Source organism: Sus scrofa, chromosome 14 (genome assembly GCF_054392235.1).
Source record: "Sus scrofa isolate SSC_HxYL_T2T_F1_AM1 chromosome 14, Sscrofa_HxYL_maternal_Yorkshire_Landrace_v2.0, whole genome shotgun sequence".
Classification (NCBI taxonomy): Eukaryota; Metazoa; Chordata; class Mammalia; order Artiodactyla; family Suidae; genus Sus; species Sus scrofa.
In genome coordinates, this window is record NC_139396.1 from 70,735,073 (window position 1) to 70,752,616 (window position 17,544).

Here is a 17,544-nt window from a genome sequence, read left to right on the forward strand (position 1 = left end):
AATTATTTTGCTAAAAGCAGAATCATTAAATTGTCTGGGTCAAATAATCATTATATATCATCTCAAATAGCATGCATAGTCCTTTTCTTCCTTGTGTCAGGAGAAGCCTGTTTTTTCTTCTTGTGCTACATTGACTTTGGATAAGATGCCAGCACAACAATATTAAGTCCATGGAGGAGTTGAAATTTGACAGGTTAGGAGTTTCCATTGTGGCTCAGCAGTTACAGACCCAACTCAGCAGTATCCATGAGGATGTGGCTCAATCCCTGGCCCTACTCAGTGGGTTAAGGATCCAGCATTGCAGCGAGCTGTAGTATAGGTTGCAAAGGCAGCTCGGATTGGTGTTGCTGTGGCCATGGTATAGGCCAGCAGCTACAACTCTGAATTGACCCCTAGCCTGGAAACTTCCGTATGCCATAGATGCAGCCCTAAAAAGAAAAAAAGAAAGACAGAAATTTGACAAGTTAATTTCATTACCTACACGATACTCTGGCTTTTGGCGAATGCCTTTAGCCAGAGGTCATTTGGGAGATTTAGGGTGACCTCTTCCTTCGTAGAAGCAGGTTATTATAAAGACACTCTAAGAGGGAAGAGAAACTGGTTTCCTTTCCGAATGGGCTCTTTTGATCCAGGAGAAAGCAGGCTGGTCTGCTCATCTCCTGTTGTGTAGCAAGCACCACCCCGAGAGTTGATGGCCAGATAATCAGGACTTTGACTTCACTCATAAAGGTAGGTCTGGGTGGGGCAAGGAAAAGATCCTTCATCTCTGCTGCATTGGAGGCTCCTACCCTCACATATCTGGTGGTTGACACTTTGACTGGGGCCGTGACTGGAAACCTCCGTGCAGCCTCTCCGAGTGGCCTGGGCTTCCTCAAGGCAGAGGGACAGGTGACAGCCTCTCTCCTTTTGTGACCTGGGCTTTAAAGTTTGTGTAGCATCCCTTCTGCCTGCCCAGCTCTAGGGGAGGGAGGCAGTCTGTGGTAGGTGCAGCAAGTCTCTGAAGAGGATGCAGCCCAGAAATGTCACCAGGGCTGTTTCTGAAGAGTCCAGTCTGCCACAGGGACTCTCTTTTGCTTAAGAAGGTGACACAGACCTGGCAGAACCTGGTAATGATTTGAAAGGAGCATTGCTTCCATAGTTGAGCAGGAACTTGGGTGGAGCAGTGGTGGTTGGTGAATAGGCAAAGGGTCCTGCTCCATCACCAGAGGAGCCCGCCCGAGGCGTCCAGAGATAGCGCCTCCCAGTAGCTCTGCCCTGGATCTGGCATGGGTCTGGTTCCTCCATGGTTTAGCCCTGCACGACATTCAGTTATATAACCCTGAGACACCAAGGATAAGTTGAAAGGATTAAATAAATCCAGATGTACTTGTGTTTTTTTTTTAAACAGATGTGTTGAGGTAGAACTGATCTATAGCACTGGGTAAATTTTTTTTTTTTTTTTTTGGTCTTTTTGCCTTTTCTCCCTAGAGGGGGGAAAAAAAGTGTATAGCTTAATGACTCAACATGCATCATGAAATGATTACTGCAGTAAGTCCAGTGAACCTCCATCATCTTGTGCAGATACAAAATGAAGGAGAAACGTTTTTTTTGGGTTTTTTTTGTTTTTTTTTTTTTTTTTGTCTTTTTGCCTTTTCTAGGGCCACTCCCGAGGCATGTGGAGATTCCCAGGCTAGGGGTCTAATCGGAGCTGTAGCCGCCGGCCTGCACTAGAGCCACAGCAATGTGGGACCCGAGCAGCATCTGCAACCTACACCACAGCTCACAGCAATGCCATATCCTAAACCCACTGAGCGAGGCCAGGGATTGAACCCGGAACCTCATGGTTCCTAGTCAGATTCGTTAACCACTGCGCCATGACGGGAACTCCGAAAAGTATTTTTTCTTGTGATGAGAAAGAACTGTTAGGATTTACTCCTAACAACTTTCATGTATAATATATGGCAGTGTTGATTATATTTATTTTGTTTATATTACATCCCTACTATTTATCTTGAAGCTGGACGTTTGTACCTTCCAATTCCCTCCCACCCCCACCCCCGCTTTTGATTACTACAAACGTGATCTCTTTTTCTATGCATTTGTCTGTTTTGAAATATAATTGACCCACAACACTGTGTATTACTGATGCATAACACAGTGTTTGGTATTTCCGTATAATACAAAGTGATCACTACTACTGCACGTGTTTGAATTTTACAATTTCATGGCTTTCGATAAATATACACACCTGTGAAAGTATCCTCATGCTCCTTTGTCCTCCCTTCGTTGTGCCATCCCCAGCCACCCACTGTCCCGGGGCAACCACTGATCTGCTGTTACTGTAGGGTTTGCATATTTTATAACTTTGTGTAAATGGAATCAGAATGTATGCAATTTGGGGAGGGGTCTGGTTTCTCTCACTGAGCATAATTATTTTTAGATTCACTTATGTCTTGTATATCAGCAAGAATTCATTTCCCCTGGAATTCTTGTTGTGGCTCATAAGAACCTGACATAGTCTCCTTGAGGATGCAGGTTCGATCCCTGACCTCACTTAGTGGGTTAGGATCTGGTGTTGCCACCAGGCTACAGCATAGGTGGTAGATGTAGCTTGGATCCGGTGTTGCTGTGGCCACTATTTAGCCTGGGAACTTCCATATGCCACTAGTGCGACGCTAAAAAGAAAAAGAAAATAGTTATTTTCCAGAGTTCCCGTTGTGTCTCAGCAGGTGAAGAACCCGATACAGACTCCATAAGAATGCAGGTTCTATCCCTGGCCTCACTTAGTGGGTTAAGGATCCAGCGTTACTGTGAGCTATGGTGTAAGTTGCAGACGTGACTCGGATCCTGCATTGCTGTGGCTGTGGCGTAGGCTGACAGCTGTAGTGCCAGTTCAACCCCTAGCCTGGGAACCTCCATATGCTGTGGGTGCGGCCCTAAACAAAAAAAAAAAAAAAAGCTTTTTCTTGGGCATGAGACCACCTTCTGTGTGACTCAGATTTGTGATCACTGTGGACATAGCAGTCAGTTTTACATGGTCTTCATACTTCTACCGACCTTGTACCCCTCCATGCTCTCTCTCTGGCTGCATCCTAGTGTATTTTATACTAAATAGCCAACTCATATATAAAATAAAGCCAAGAAAATAAGGAACCAGGAGTTGAGAAGCCCAGTGGAACAGACATGGGCGTGTCACTTCCTTTTCCAGGGGGCCAGAGAAAGGTGTTTCCCCCGCTTCCCTCTGCTTGCTGTCCTCAAGGGGCAAGTAAGTAAACCATCAAGCCGAGGCTGGAGAGAAGTGTGGAGGCTGGCACTGCAGCTGCCTTCCCCTTTTTAGAGGTTTTGCCATTTTCCCTCTGCCAGAATGGCGCCAGGTAGTTACAGAAACGAATCCACTGACAGACTTGAAAGAGCAGTGGTTTTCTGCCAGAGGCAGTCAAGCCAGTTCATCTCAAGGTGAGCGCGCTGTCCCAGCAGCTCTTTCCTGAGATCGCTTCCTCCCCACGCAGCTGCAGGACTGCAGCCCCTTCACTCCTGGGCTGCCTGGGTCAGACGGACGCATTAGACCCATGGTCCTTCCAGGCCTACCTTCTGTTTTGGTGCTTCCAGAGGTGAGTGTGCCGGTGTGGGCGTGTGTGTGTGTGTGTGTGTCTGTGTCTGTGTGTGACATGTAGCATACTGTACCCTTCCGGCCAGGGTCCCCACCAGTGCTATGGTCTAAACATTCACTCCAGTTGGATTGATAGTGTGCTGCAGCCTCTGTGTGGTAGTTTCCTTTTTTGCATAAATTATATTTTTCAAATTTAACCTGTCTTTTTTGCTGTATAAAGTGTTGTCTTATTTTCAGCAGCCCTCATATTCAGAAGCTGAAACTTTTTTCATGTGCTGGAGCTCTCAGATACTCTGGCTGTTTCCCCTGGGTTTTCTCTGCTTCCCTTCAGAGTTCTCTTAAAGCAGCTATCGGGCAGACCTGGCGGAGACCTGAGAGTGCTCCAGGGTTTCTGTTCAGAGCTTGGTGGAGAACAGCTGCCCTGAGGGGAAGATAGCCACACAGTGCTGCTCTGGGCAGTGGGCACGATGGTCCCAGGACAGGAAAGTGCTGCTCACAGAGCCATCAGTTCTTCATGTCTGGTCCAAATGGAGGGTCCTGAGGGTCTGGGGTATTGACTGAAGAGGATGGACTCAAAACCAGCGTGGCCACCCTGTCCTATGCTTGTTTGTGTGGTAGGAGTGTCTTAGGAGGCAGGGGAGGGGCTGGAGGGCCTGTCCCTGTGCCTTACAGATAGTGGCTTCTTAATCTTCACAGTTGGGTGTGTTTTTTCATTTCATGTATGAGAAAATTGAGACTCTCCAAGTTAAACTGTGCCCATACCTGTAGCTGTAAGGAGCCACCCCAGGTCTACGGGACCCTAAACTCCACAGTACCTCCCACACTGCTCTGTAGCTTTCATACCAGTAAGGGAGTAACTTGGACTCAAGGCGGAGGAGTGCCCTTGAGAGCTGTCCCCAGAAGCTGCAGCAGAGACTGAGGGGCCTTTGCCCAAGGAGGACTGGAAGGGGTCCTGTTGGGAGTCAGAGCTGCTCCCCTGGGCCTTCAAGACCCGCTCCACCCAGAAGATACTGTGTACGTCTGTTTCAGATTCTGAGTACAAGAGCAGTAACTTTGTCCTAAGAATAAACTGAAGGAGACTGTCCCGGATTTTCCTCCCTTGGACCCTCACCTCCTGGAGTGGCTGGGGGCTGATGTGAGGGCACACTTCTGACCACCTCACCCCAAGGCCTCCCCAGGGCACCCACCAGAGAAGGTGCTGCTTGGATCACTGAGTCTCCTTTGGTCGAAATTGCATTTTGAGAATAATAACCTCTGCCGAAGCTCAATGAAATTTAGAAAAGGCAGAGCTAGCTCTTAAGCTGCTAATAAAGCTGCACACATAATGTGAAATTTCCCATCTTAGCCTTTTTTAAGTCTGTGATTCAGTGGCATTAAGTTCATTCATGTTGTGCATCCATCATCACTGTCTAGTTCAGAACTTCCTGTCGTGCCATTAGCAGTCATTCCCTACCCCCATCCCCCAGCCCCTGACGACCACTCTCCTGCTCTGTCTCTGGATGTCACTGTTTTGGATGTGTCATATAAATGGGGTCATGTAACATGTGGCCTTTGTGTCTACGTCCACTCAATAATGTTTCAGGGTTCAGCTTCCCCATAGCCTGTGTCGTTCCTTTTGATGACTCACAACTGCTCCCTTCTCTGTATGTTTCCCATTTGGTTTATCCATTTTTCGGTTGGTAGACAGTGATGGGGTTCCCACTGACCAGCTGTTGTGCTGTGAACACTCCTGTGCGGGTATTTGTTTCCAGATCCATTTTCAGTTCTTTTCTCTATGGACTTGCTGGATCACACAGTGCTTCTGGCTTAACTTACAAGGAACCGTTCCCCTTCTCCTGGCAGCTGTGCCATCTCACACTCCCAGCATGGCGTCCTCTCTGCATCCTCACCAGCATTTGATATTTCTGGTTTTTAGGATTTCTGTGCACCCTGGTCGGTGTCATTTTAATTCTGATTTGTGGTTCTCTGGCACTGAGCTGTCAGCTTCGGAGAAGTGTGTTCAGGTTATCTGTTAATTCTCACTTTTGGGCCATTGGATTGTTTGTTGTTGAATTGTAGGTTGTTTCGGTTTTCATGGAAATTTTCAAATATACACTAAAGTGATGAGAAGAGTGGAATAACACTCTGGTACACATTCCCAGCCCCAGGTTCATCCGCCACAGCTCTTACTCTGGAGCCCCACCTGGCTGATTCCCAGTGTCATCACACATTTGGACAGAGTTTGAACTTCCCAGTTGAATCATGTTTAGTTTTACATGGTTGATTTGCTTGAATTATGGTCTGTACAAGGCTGGAGTTCCCATTGGGGTGCAGTGGATTAAGGATCTGGTGTGCATGAGGTGCGAGTTTGGTCCTTGGCCTAGCGCACTGGGTTAAGGATCCAGTATTGTCACAGCTGTGATGTAGGCTGGCAGCTGCAGCTTGATTTGATCCCTGGCCTGAGAACTTCCATATGCTGCAGGGGTGGCTGGGAAAAAAAAGATCCTGGAGTTCCCATCTTGGCGCAGCAGAAACAAATCCGACTAGGAACCATGAGGTTTCAGGTTCGATCCCTGGCCTCGCTCAGTGGGTTAAGGATCCGGCGTTGCTGTGAGCTGTGGTGTAGATCGCAGACTCGGCTCAGATCTGGTGTTGCTGTGGCTGTGGTGTAGGCTGGCAGCTGTAGCTCCAATTGGACCCCTAGCCTGGGAACCTCCATGTGCTGCAGATCCAAACAAGGTTGACATTGCATTTGAATAATATTCCTCTTTTAAGTCCATTTTAATCTTAAAACTCCCCATCCTCTTTTATTCTTTTACTTTTGCTTTGTCTTTGGAAGGAACTGGACCATGTGTCCCTTAGTGCATCTACATTTTAGGTTTTGCTGATTACAGCCCTACAATGTTGTCCCTGCTTCAACAGCAGTAGAGTTCGATCTCAGTTCAGAGTTTTGGCAGAAGTGTGTCGGCTGTGGAGTTATATCTGTCTGTCCAGGTAGAAGGGAGTGGGGCCAGTCGCTGCGCTAATGATCATGGCTGCCAAGAGATGCTGCTCGGTCCATCACTGGAATTCCTCCTTTTAGACAGACATTTTCATCACCTCTTTGGCCTTGATGTCCAGTCTGGGCGGGAAGGTTCTGTCTAATGCTTGGTTCTGCCCTGGTTACCCAGTGCTCGGGGTCGTGAGCGAGTCCAGCTGGGCTGGGTGGGCCTCGTGGTGGGACGTCCCGGCCATCTTGCTTCCAGCCACCTTTGGTCTTGGGGTTGGTGGTCCTGCCTCCTGGCCACACCCTTGGGGTGTCTGGGGACCTCTGCAGAGAGTGGTGCCCAGACCAGCCGGGGGAGGGCTGAGTACCTTTCGCCTTGAAAAGCTTTTGCAGGTGATTCTGGTGCACAGAGAGGATTGAGGGTCCTTATTGGAACTCCTTTCTGCTCAGGGGCATAGGGTGCGGGCCTGTGTCTTCAGGGTCACTGTCCACCCTAGGCTGCCTTCCCTAGCATCCTTCCTTCCCTCTTCCTGCTTTACACACAAATCCCAACACGGACATGGTGAGGAGTGGGCCTCAGACTCTCCCCGGACACCTGCCGTCTCCCCCCACCCCCACCTGAAGTGGAGCTTGGCTAAACTTCAGAAAGGGGACAGAGCCAAGGTTCCCATGTCTGCACCCTCAGATGTGCAGCTGACGCGGGCCTGCTGGTTCCTCTGCCGCCTCCCTGAGTACCAGCAAGCTGCTGCGTGCTCCTCCCAGGACGTCTGTCATCAGTCACTCCCTGGAGCAGTAAGAACTGCCTCCTGATGGTTTTCCTGCTCTTTTAGACCCTGCATCTCCCCTCTGGACTGCCCCCACCCTGAGATTTCCAGACACCCTCCAAACCTGCCCTGTATGTACTCAGGGATGAGGCCGTGAGGCTCCTGGGCAGTGGTTTGTTTGTGGCTCCCTCCTACCTCCTGAGGTGGCCGTGTTCTCGCTCACGGTCAGGACCTGCCATGGCAGCTCACACGGCGGGAGGAAGTGGTGTGTGCGTGCGTGCTACAGAGATGAATCATGGGTTTTGGCTTTTTGCCTTGTACCCGTAAAAGTGGCATTTCCTTAAATAGATCAGAGCCTAAATAACTAAGGAAGATGTGTTCGAGGTTGTATTTTATGGCCCTTAATTAAAGTTCTGACAAATGAAAACATTGTAAGATGTTTTGTGACATATTTGCCGTCTTATTCTGTTGAAATTTATGCAACTCTTTGGCTCTTGTACTCCCCCGCCACCCCTCGGTGCACAGAGGGGGAGCCCCCACCTGCTGTATGGAAGGTCATAGGCGCAGGGCGGCCAGTGTCCTGGGCTGGGGCCCCGTCCACTGAGGGCAGTGAGGGGCCAGCGATTTCACAGCTGGGGCTGAGCTTTCTGAGGTGAGAAGTGAGCAGAGGTTTGGGTGCAGTCAGAACCCTCTGCCACAGGTCACCGTGGACGCTTCCTGCATGGAAGGATGGGCACCTTCAGGTGAAAATGGGGCAGAGCACCTCATTTGAGTCTGTGCTCAAGGCTTTTGTGAACTTTTGCTCTGGCTCATCCCGTGGTCCTCTTGTTATTGTCCAAATCTAGACTTCTCTTGTGCGGTAGGAAAGCCCTGAAAAGACTTGGGAGCTCAGTGCAAAATCTGAATTCATTAACTAGCAACTTGCATTGTAATTACTCTGTTTCTTATTGATTGATTGATTGATTGCTTTTTAGGGCCACACTTGCAGCATATGGAGATTCCTAGGCTAGGGGTTGAAGCAGAGTTACAGCTGCCGGCCTATGCCACAGCCACAGCAATGCAGGATCTGAGCCACGTCTGCAACCTACAGCACAGCTCACAGCAATGCCAGATCCTTAACCCACTGAGTGAGGCCAGGGGTCGAACCTTCAACCTCATGGTTTTTATTTTTTATTTTATTTTTTGTCTTTTTGCCATTTCTTGGGCCGCTCCCGTGGCATATGGAGGTTCCCAGGCTAGGGGTTGAAGCAGAGCTACAGCTGCCGGCCTGTGCCACAGCCACAGCAACACGGGATCCGAGCCGCGTCTGCAACCTACACCACAGCTCACAGCAACGCTGGATTATTAACCCACTGAGCAAGGGCAGGGACCGAACCCGCAACCTCATGGTTCCTAGTCGGATTCATTAACCACTGCGCCACGACAGGAACTCCAACCTCATGGTTTTTAGTTGGATTCGTTTCCACTGCACCACAATGGGATTTCCTGTGTCTTCTATTTTAGTTTAGTTTAGTTTTTATTTTATTTTAGTATTTTTTTGTCTTTTGTCTTTTTAGGGCCACACCGTGGCATATGGAAGTTCCCAGGCTAGGGGTCTAATCGGAGCTGTTACTGCTGGCCTACACCACAGCCACAGCAACACCAGATCCGAGCCACGTCTGCGACCTACACCACAGCTCACGTCAATGCCGGATCCTTAACCCACTGAGCGAGGCCAGGGGTCCAACCCTGCAGCCTTATGGTTCCTAGTTGGGTTCATTTCCGCTGCACCACGACAGGAAATCCCATGCCTCTATTTTAAAAGAAAACTGTTTTTCCTCTTAGAAAGCTTGGCATCACCTATGAGGAGTGAAGAGATTCCTCCCTGTTAGTGTGCATGTTCCTCTCAAAGCAGCATGGTTTGGGCTGTACGAGTGGTTTGTTCTGAAAGGCTGGCTGGCCTACACCAGAACTGCAAAACTGTGGGGATCGAGTTGGATGGCAGGAGGAAGGCCCTCGACCCTTCATCCTCTTGTGAGAGATAGGCACTGGCAAACAGGACCCTCCTATGCACTGAAGATGCCGCTTGCTGCAGTTCTAGACAAAGCTGTGGAAAGCCTGTCAGTGAGAGCTGTGAGGCCAGGACAGGTCTGGCCATGTGGTTGTGGGTGCCCATGCCCTCGCAGCCTGCTTGCTGTGATTGATGGCCACCCGGATGCCGGGGTGCAGGGGGTTTTCAGGCTTCTGTCCTCTCCGAAGCTCCAATACTGTGAACCCTCTCCCCGGCCCCAACACCCTCTTCCTTTGACTTCTGGGTTTGTCACACCCATCAGGCCTTCCCCTGTGTCCTGTTGAACGTGACTGTCTCCTGTGTGGCCCTTACACTGTGGAGCTTGGTCTCAGGCCTCCCACCCTCTCAGTATCCACCCTCTCAGTATCTGCTCCGGCCACCCCGACAACCCCCCTCCACCCCCCAGCCCCATCTGCAGGTGTCCAGTCAGCACCAGGTGCCTCCCTGGGCATCTCAGAGCACTGTGGACGTAGCTCTCAGGAGTGGGCCATGCGTCACTAGATGCCCTTGGTGTCCCATTCTGCCACCTGAAACCATGGGCTCTCGTCCTCCCCACAGCTAGTCAGTCCCCAAGTCCAGTTTGCTTCACACCAGAGTATCTGTACTGTCACTTCCTCTCCCCACCTGCTGCCCAACATCCCCTGCTCCCAGCACAACCACACCTGTTGGGTCCGCCTGCCAGGCTCTGTCCTATGAGTCGGGCTGGGCCCCAGCTGACCACTCACCATGTGGGGAATGGAGCCCCAGACCAGCCTTTCCTAGGCCTCCACCTCTGGGCCTCAGCATGTCTCACTGGGTGTCAGCACCCTGGCTCCTTCCCTAAGGCCAAGGTCCCCTTCACCACCCTGGAAGGAGGCAGCTGTTGGGTCCTCACAGGCCTGTGGAGACGGTCCACATGGGAGGCCCATCACCCCGGCCAGAAGGCACTTCCATGGCATTGGAGTTCCTTTGAGATGAACTGTCCTAGAGCTGTTGCCCCTCTCACCTTGAGTTTTGGATGATTTTGAGGTGACTCGTTCCCTGGGCCACTCACCCACATACCACATGGGTCATCCCTGTTCTTGTCTGAAGGCCCTGGTGGGTGGCCGGGCCACAAGTCAGCAAGCAGATCACTCCATTCCTTCAAGAGGAAGTTCTTCCCCAGACCTCACTCTGCTGGATCCAGGCAGAGGGCAGGGGAGCAGATGGGGAAGAAGGCGGGAGGCCTCATTTGCCCCAGGTCTCCATCATTGAGGAAACATGGTGGGGCCCTGGTCCCCTGTGGTCCTGGTGTGGGCACAGCCAGTGGGAAGCTAGGTGAGTGGGAGGGGGTATCTCCTGTGGGAATGGCCATTTCTCTGGCAATTCCCTAAAGTTTTGTACCTTTCCATGCATTTATTCGTATGAATCCTATCATTTTATTACGGGCTATAACAGCCATGACATTCAGAACACAGGTAGGAGGTGAGGGGAACTTCCTCACCAAGCCGTTTAGCCTTGGAGATCAGCATTGTCATTTGTACACTTTTCTGTGTTCTGTCTGTTACTTCGTAGTAGGTGGATTTTTGGCCCTGAACATTAGAAACACTTAAGTAGACTGTGAGTTGGGAGCAGAGGGTACAGGCCTCTCTGACTGCACCACACTCCCCTGTTTCAGGCCTGGCTCCTTCCCCAGCATCCTCTGTGGGCTGACCAGCCAGGCTCCTCCAGCTTGTAAAGGTGGGCGCTGGTCTGGACTGAGGTTGTTTTGATTTGGAGGTGCGGTCATCATTGTGCATGAAACTCGCTGCCCTGGGGCTCCAGGCCCTATGTCTCCTTGGGGTGTTTTGTACACGAGGAGCTGTAGGTTCCTGTCCAGAGGAAGCTGGGATGCCGTGTTCCCACAGCCTTTGCCGCGGGCCCAGTGAGGCCAGGCACGTAGCGGCAGGAAGTGGAGGCTTGTTTTCCTCCAGACGTGCATGTGACCCAGGGGCAAGGTTGGGGGGTCGGCAGGGCTCAGATGCATCATGAAGAGGCTCCTTGCCACGCCGTCCGCATGGCGGTGCCAGTGTTCTTGCTTTTGCATCAGGGCCCTTGGCCATGAGGATGAGGAGGACTGCGAGCTTTGGATGTTCAGCTGTGTGAGAAATCACACAGACCAGCTCTGTGACCTGAGCCTCCTCCCGGAAAACACTTTGGTGTTGGTGAGAATTCAAGTGACACACTTACCCATAGGATGCTTGGGACGAGGGTTCTGTCCCCGTCCTTCCTGCTGCCAGCCCAGCACCTTAGACAGGCGACTTCACTTCCCTGGATGCCCCCCAGCTAGCTGCTTCCTGAGATTCAGATGAGATCAAAGTGTCAGGTTTCTGTGGCAGTGACATCATCGCCCGCCAGAGAGGAGGCCCTGCAGGGCGGCCGGCCTGTTGGGAATGTAGCAGGGGCTGACTTGGACTGTGTCTTCATGGCCGGAAGTGTGGGGACCACTGAGGCAGGGGCTGCCTGGGCCTCTTCTTGTGGGGGTTGGTGAAGTCACTAAGTGGCTGGCAGTGCACTTAGATGGCAGCTAGGTGAGTTAGCACTAGGGCCATCACAAGCTTACTGTGACCTTTCCCTGTGACAGTTGGCAGGTTTGCACTCGTTTGTGCCTTAATCTGGTCACTCTCCTCACCATAGTTTATGAACCACGCCTCTGGGCCGGGTCAGCAGCGACCAAGGGACATGACCTCCAGGATAATTGCCTGCAGAACTGCTGCCCTTTGGGAGGACCATAGTTGAGCAAAAGTCCCCAGAGGGCAGTGTCCTGGGTGCCTGTAGTCAGGGCCAGAGGGTTCCCTTTGGTGACAGAGCTTGTGGAAGGTTTGGTGCATCACCTACTGCGTTTGTGAGGAGACTCCCCCCAACCCCCAAGGCATGAGGCTGGACAAAGATGGCCTTGTCCCCACCCTCCCCTCGGCCCTCCTTGGTGTCAGGACCAAACAGGTTTTTTGGGTGGGTGGGTTTTCAGGGGTGACAGACTGTGTAGAACTCCCTGCAGATAGGCACAGTATTGCTCTGTGACTGCTGCTCCGGGGGTGGCGAGAACCGGCAGCCAGAGCTGGTGGCCTGTGTCTGGGAGCAGAGTCATCTAGAAATCGGACTTATGTGCTTAGAACCTGCATGAAACAGGAGGTGCTGGGGGTCTGTGGGTGCTCTCTTTTTCAGTTTGTGGCATTTTCAAAGTGTATAAATTTTTAAATTTCATTGTGGAATTTCAGCTTCAAAAGGGTTCTTGTTCCCTTGGGCCAAAACTCTTTCAGTTGAGAGTTTGGATGACTCAGATTTGTGCCACCGTAGTAGCAGTGATCTGGTGGGTGGGGTGGGAGCCAATCACCGGCCCTGGGACCTGGCCTCCAGCCTACTGGGCTTTCTCCAGGGGCTCGCCATGCCCGGGCTCAAGGCCTCCTCTGCCCTCCTCGGCTGTCTCTGGAGGATCCCGCAGCTGTCTCTGTGTTCCTTACGTGTTTTCCTTCTTTCCTTTTCAGAATATCGACATCACCAACTTCAGCAGCAGCTGGAATGATGGGCTAGCCTTCTGCGCTCTGCTGCACACATACCTTCCTGCTCATATTCCCTACCAGGAGCTGAACAGCCAGGATAAGGTAAGGCCACGAACGGGCCCAGCTCCCAGCATTCACACCCCAGTGGCCTGCCTCAGGTGACGGCCATCCCAGGCAGCTGCCGGTCCTCCTAGGGTGACAACATTTAGGGTCGGGGCTTGGTGAGGAGTGCTGCTGCAGGCCTGAGTGGTCCGGGTAGCACCACCCACACACGCCAGGCCAGTGTCCTCCACATCCATCCAGGACCAGCCAATGGCACAGCCCCTGCCCAGAAGGGCCCTGGGAAGGTACCCAGACCCAATCCTCCCTCTCCCCACCACCAGCTCCTCCTGCCCTTCAGACGACCTTCAGAGATCCCTTGGGAGGGAACGATTTCACAAGTGTTTCTTACTAGCTTCGAGGGTGTCCAGGCAGCTTAGGGCGAATGTGCAAGAGGTGCCCCTTCTCTGTAGAGAGGAAAGAACAAATGAGGGGGTGTCACTCCACAGCTGGCCATGAGAAGGGCAGGAGGGCCCTGTGGGGAGGTGGTCAGCATGTGGCGGGCACGGGGTGCATGCAGGCTGGTGCTCGGGCCAGTGCTGGGCGGAGACGTGTGTCCGTCTGTACCAGGCCACCCTTCCCTGGCTCACCTCATCCATGCACTCACGGGGTTTCTTTTACAGAGAAGGAACTTCACCCTGGCCTTCCAGGCAGCTGAGAGTGTCGGCATCAAATCCACACTGGTGAGCCCACGTCCCCAGGAGGGAGGTGTGACAGACAGGGAGAGCTCCCTCATGAAGAGAGACCTTAGGAGGCTGCTGGGTGGGGTGCAGATGGTCGCCCCAGGGCCCTTCATGCCTCACATCAAGCACCCCCAGGAAGTGCCCTTAATTGGGGGGGGGTCAGAGGCACATTTTGGCAGGTCTGCCTGCCTGTGTCAGAGCAGAGGGAGGGCAGATGGGGCCCCGGGACACCTCTCAAGGGCACCACCCTGAGGCTGCACTTGTGCAGGAAAGGAGCCAGAGGAAGCTGGGATTGGGTTGCCCTTAGGCCTGTGCCCAGCAGCTGTAATAGCTCAGGACAGACATGCTTCTGTTCTCCTGCCTCATCACCAAGTCTGACTTTCTGGGAGAAATACTGCATCCAAATGCAAAGCCAGATTTTCCACACCCAGGGACACATGAAGTAAACAGTATGTGGGGTTGCATGGCTCGGGGCTCCACAGAGTGAAGGAACCCCACAGGCCCAGGTCAGGGACGCCCAGGGCCACCTCCCACCCCAGGGTGCCCATCTCCCTGCCTTATAACAAGTGGTAACTATGAAGAAGTATTTGTACTCATCTTTACTCTGCAGACATGTTCATGGTGTTTGTGTTGAGTCCCGTAAACGTGGTTTTGAATTGGTTTTGAATTCATAGAAATACGTGTTTTTGAGGAGCTTCTATTCAATTGTATGTAGAAGTTAGTCATTGAAATATTTTCCATTATTGGACATTTCATATCACATGTAAACTTCTAATACATAAAAAGCAGGCAGTGTCCGTCCATCTCCCCCACCCCCCCGCCCCATTGAGATTCTTCTACTGAGCGTGCATATATTCTTTTTCTCCACCCTGCTGGCTCTTGTGGCCCATTCATGTCCTACACCCATGGGACTCCTGGGGGCAGTGCCCTTCAGTCCTAGATGTTGCTCAGGGACCAGGGGTCTCTTGTGGGGGCCTCCTGGGCACACCTCACAGCCCAGAGCTCCCTATTCACTTTCCCGAAGCATCAGCTGACATCTCCCAGACCATGTCATGCAGGATATGAGAGTGGGGTGTCCTGGCTATCGGGTCCACCCACCATGGTGCAGGTGTGGGTCTGGGAGCCTTGGCCCACAGGCTATCCCAGGCGGTGCCTGGTGAGAAGCACTCTCAAAGGTGACACGGGAGAAGCAGGTGGGGAGGATATCCCCAGAGAAGACGTGCCTTCCAGCCTGGGGCTGTGGTGGGTGCAGGGGTAGCCTGGGCAGGTGGACAACTCGGGAAGATGCTGATGCTTGGTAGGGACGGAGCCAGAGTCTTGCCCTCTGACCTGCGTGATCAGGCTCAGGCAAAAGTCCTGTGAGGGAGGCCCTGCCCAGCCCAGAGCCACAGATCCAGTGATGCTGTGGCCGGGAGGCATCCCAGGCTCTGACCAGCCTTTTCCTCTTCTGGCAGGACATTAACGAGATGGTGCGGACAGAGCGGCCGGACTGGCAGAACGTGATGCTGTATGTGACAGCCATCTACAAGTACTTCGAAACCTGAGCCCAGAGGCCCCGCCATCGCCTGGGGCCCCAGGGCCATTGCTCCAGCCTGCGAGCTTTCAGCTACTCTACAGCTGCACCGCAGCCTGTGGGCCTCACCCCCGAGGGAGGACTCGGCCTGTGTGGCCCTCGCTCAGGCTGGGCTCCTGTCCAGCCAGGGCTCCGCACACACACTGATTTGCTGAAGAGAGCCGTGTCACCGCTGCGGGTGGGAGAAGGGGCCTCATGCATGGGCAGCTCACCAGGTCACGGAAGCGTTCGCACTTAGAACAGGTCCCTGCCTCCCACCCATGTGACAGGGCGTCCTGGCCAGCAAGCAGAGACCCATGCTCCCCGCCCTCCCGCTCTGCTACTGTGCTCACGCGGAGACTGGTCAGGGCTGTCCTCTACTCCAGGGCTTGGAAACCCAGTGCCAACCTTAGGCTTCTGGACAATGGAATTTTTCATAAGGAGTTCTTTAGTTAAAATGTTTTTTCTTATGAGCAATATTAGGGGGAAATAGCTCCTGTTCTTTTAGCACCAAAGTTAAATTGTTTTAGCATAGCGATAAAACACAAAATCTGGATGTGAGGTGATAAAAGCCAAGAGCGATGTCAGAAAAAAACAGGAGATGAAGCTGAACAGGAGAGAGGCCGGGGTTGATTTCAGCCACAGTTGCTTGGCCTTGGCCCTTCCAGGCAGGGTGGAAGAAAGTGCCTTAGCTCGCCCTTTGGGGCAGGGGCTTTGGGACGGAGCCCACCTCTCCCATGTGCCTGTTGCAGCCACCGGTGCTGGAACCATGTCCAGACCTGCTGCTTACAGAGCACAAAGTAGCAGGAGGAGGAGCTGCCACCCCAGAGGCAGAAGCAGGGTGTGAGGAAGGGCTCTGCGCTTGAGCAGGTGCTTCCAGGCCAGCCCAGATCAGAGCCACCTGGGAAGCACCCGATTTCAGCTGCAGAAGGAGCAACCCAGCAAGCAGCACGCAGCCTGAGCTCACGGGAGACCCCAGTGAACTGGACACCTGTCCCGGCCCCTCTGCCATGCCTCAGTCCTTGCATCTGTGGCTCCGTTGACGGGTACCCTGTGCTGTCAGCTGAGTGGCTGTCAGAGGAGTAGCATTGCTTTTCAGTGACTCTCCACTCGGCTTTTCTCTCTCATCTGCCCTTGCGGCCTGGGCGCCTGTCTGGACCCTGTGTGCCTGACCTGCAGTCACGTTCTTGTCTCTTGACATGGGTGGGGGTCCTCTTTTGTCTAGTGGAGACTCCCCTGGGTCTGCATCCGCACTGCTGCCCCTTCCAGGTACAGTGAGTCCACCCTGGCAGCCCTTGCTGCAGGGCAGGTGGATGTTGCTGGCATTCTCTGGAGGAAGGTGGCCACTGCCAGTGGCGTGAGCCCTGGGGTCGGTGACAGGGCGGAGAGTGGCCTTGTGGAGGGCCTCCTGGGAGCCCAGCCCCTCTCTCTGACAAGAGGCCATGCAGCTGGGCTGCCCACGATTTTCACGTGGATCCACAGTTGAGAGGATTCCAGAAGCATGACTTATCACTTGTAACACTGTCAGCTTTAAGGGGAGATCTGGATGGTCACATGTACCTGGAAGTGCTGGGGTGCTGTTGGTCCAGTGGCAGGTGCTGAGAAGCCTCCAGGGAGTCATGCTGCCTCCTCCCGTCAAGCACAAGCTTTATAGCAAAAGGACTGGTGTTGTTTTCTCCACCATGGGCTTCTGCAGATGCTTCTGATGATACTTTTTAATATTGTTCTATTAAATATTCTTGAATGTATTAAAACTGTTGGAACGCATCAGGCTCGGGCTTTTCGGGCTCCTGTGAACAGAACCCTCACCGCCTCGGGGACTGACTGTGGCAGGGAGGGCGCCTGATCTGGAGCTCATGGGCCAGGAGATAGTGGGGGGACCTGAGTGGGAGGCATCTGGGACGGCTATGGTCTGGGCAGCCCTGTCACCATGAAGGTCCTGTGATGGGCACCAGAGCCCCAGAAGTACCGCCTGAGCTGTCCCCGAAAACAGAAGCCCCTGTGTCCCCCACTTGTAGCCCAGACACGTGCTGCTCTGGGTGGAGGAGGGTGCCTTGAGGTTTTCTGGGTTTTTTTAGAAATATATCTTTTTGGAGATAATTTTCAGAATATATAAAATTATAGAGAAACAAAAAAAAGTCAGTAATTATACCACACAGGCAACCAACCAGTGGAGCCTTTCTTTCGTGCATCTCATGTAGAATAGTAATGACTCCTCAGAGCACAGCCAGGCAGGCACTGTGTCTCGTCACGTTGCACATGTCACGTGTCACATGCAGAGGCCCATGGCATCCAGTGTTGTGTGCACTGGGTGACCTTGGTGCCCCTCCTGGGCCTGCAGCCCC

The 17,544-nt window shown here is 52.7% G+C and overlaps 1 protein-coding gene across 19 annotated transcripts in view; it reads left to right on the top strand.

The window, feature by feature from the left end:
* Positions 1 to 16,966, top strand: part of SPECC1L (sperm antigen with calponin homology and coiled-coil domains 1 like) — a 131,326-nt gene extending 114,360 nt beyond the window's left edge. For all 19 annotated transcript variants that reach the window (XM_084993897.1, XM_084993903.1, XM_084993900.1 and 16 more), the window contains 3 exons: positions 12,851 to 12,967; positions 13,588 to 13,647; positions 15,102 to 16,966. In XM_084993897.1, coding sequence (XP_084850023.1) covers positions 12,851 to 12,967; positions 13,588 to 13,647; positions 15,102 to 15,191 — 267 coding nt within the window. In that variant the 3' untranslated portion in view covers positions 15,192 to 16,966. The remainder of the gene's footprint in view (positions 1 to 12,850; positions 12,968 to 13,587; positions 13,648 to 15,101) is intronic.
* The last annotated feature ends 578 nt before the right edge of the window (positions 16,967 to 17,544 follow it).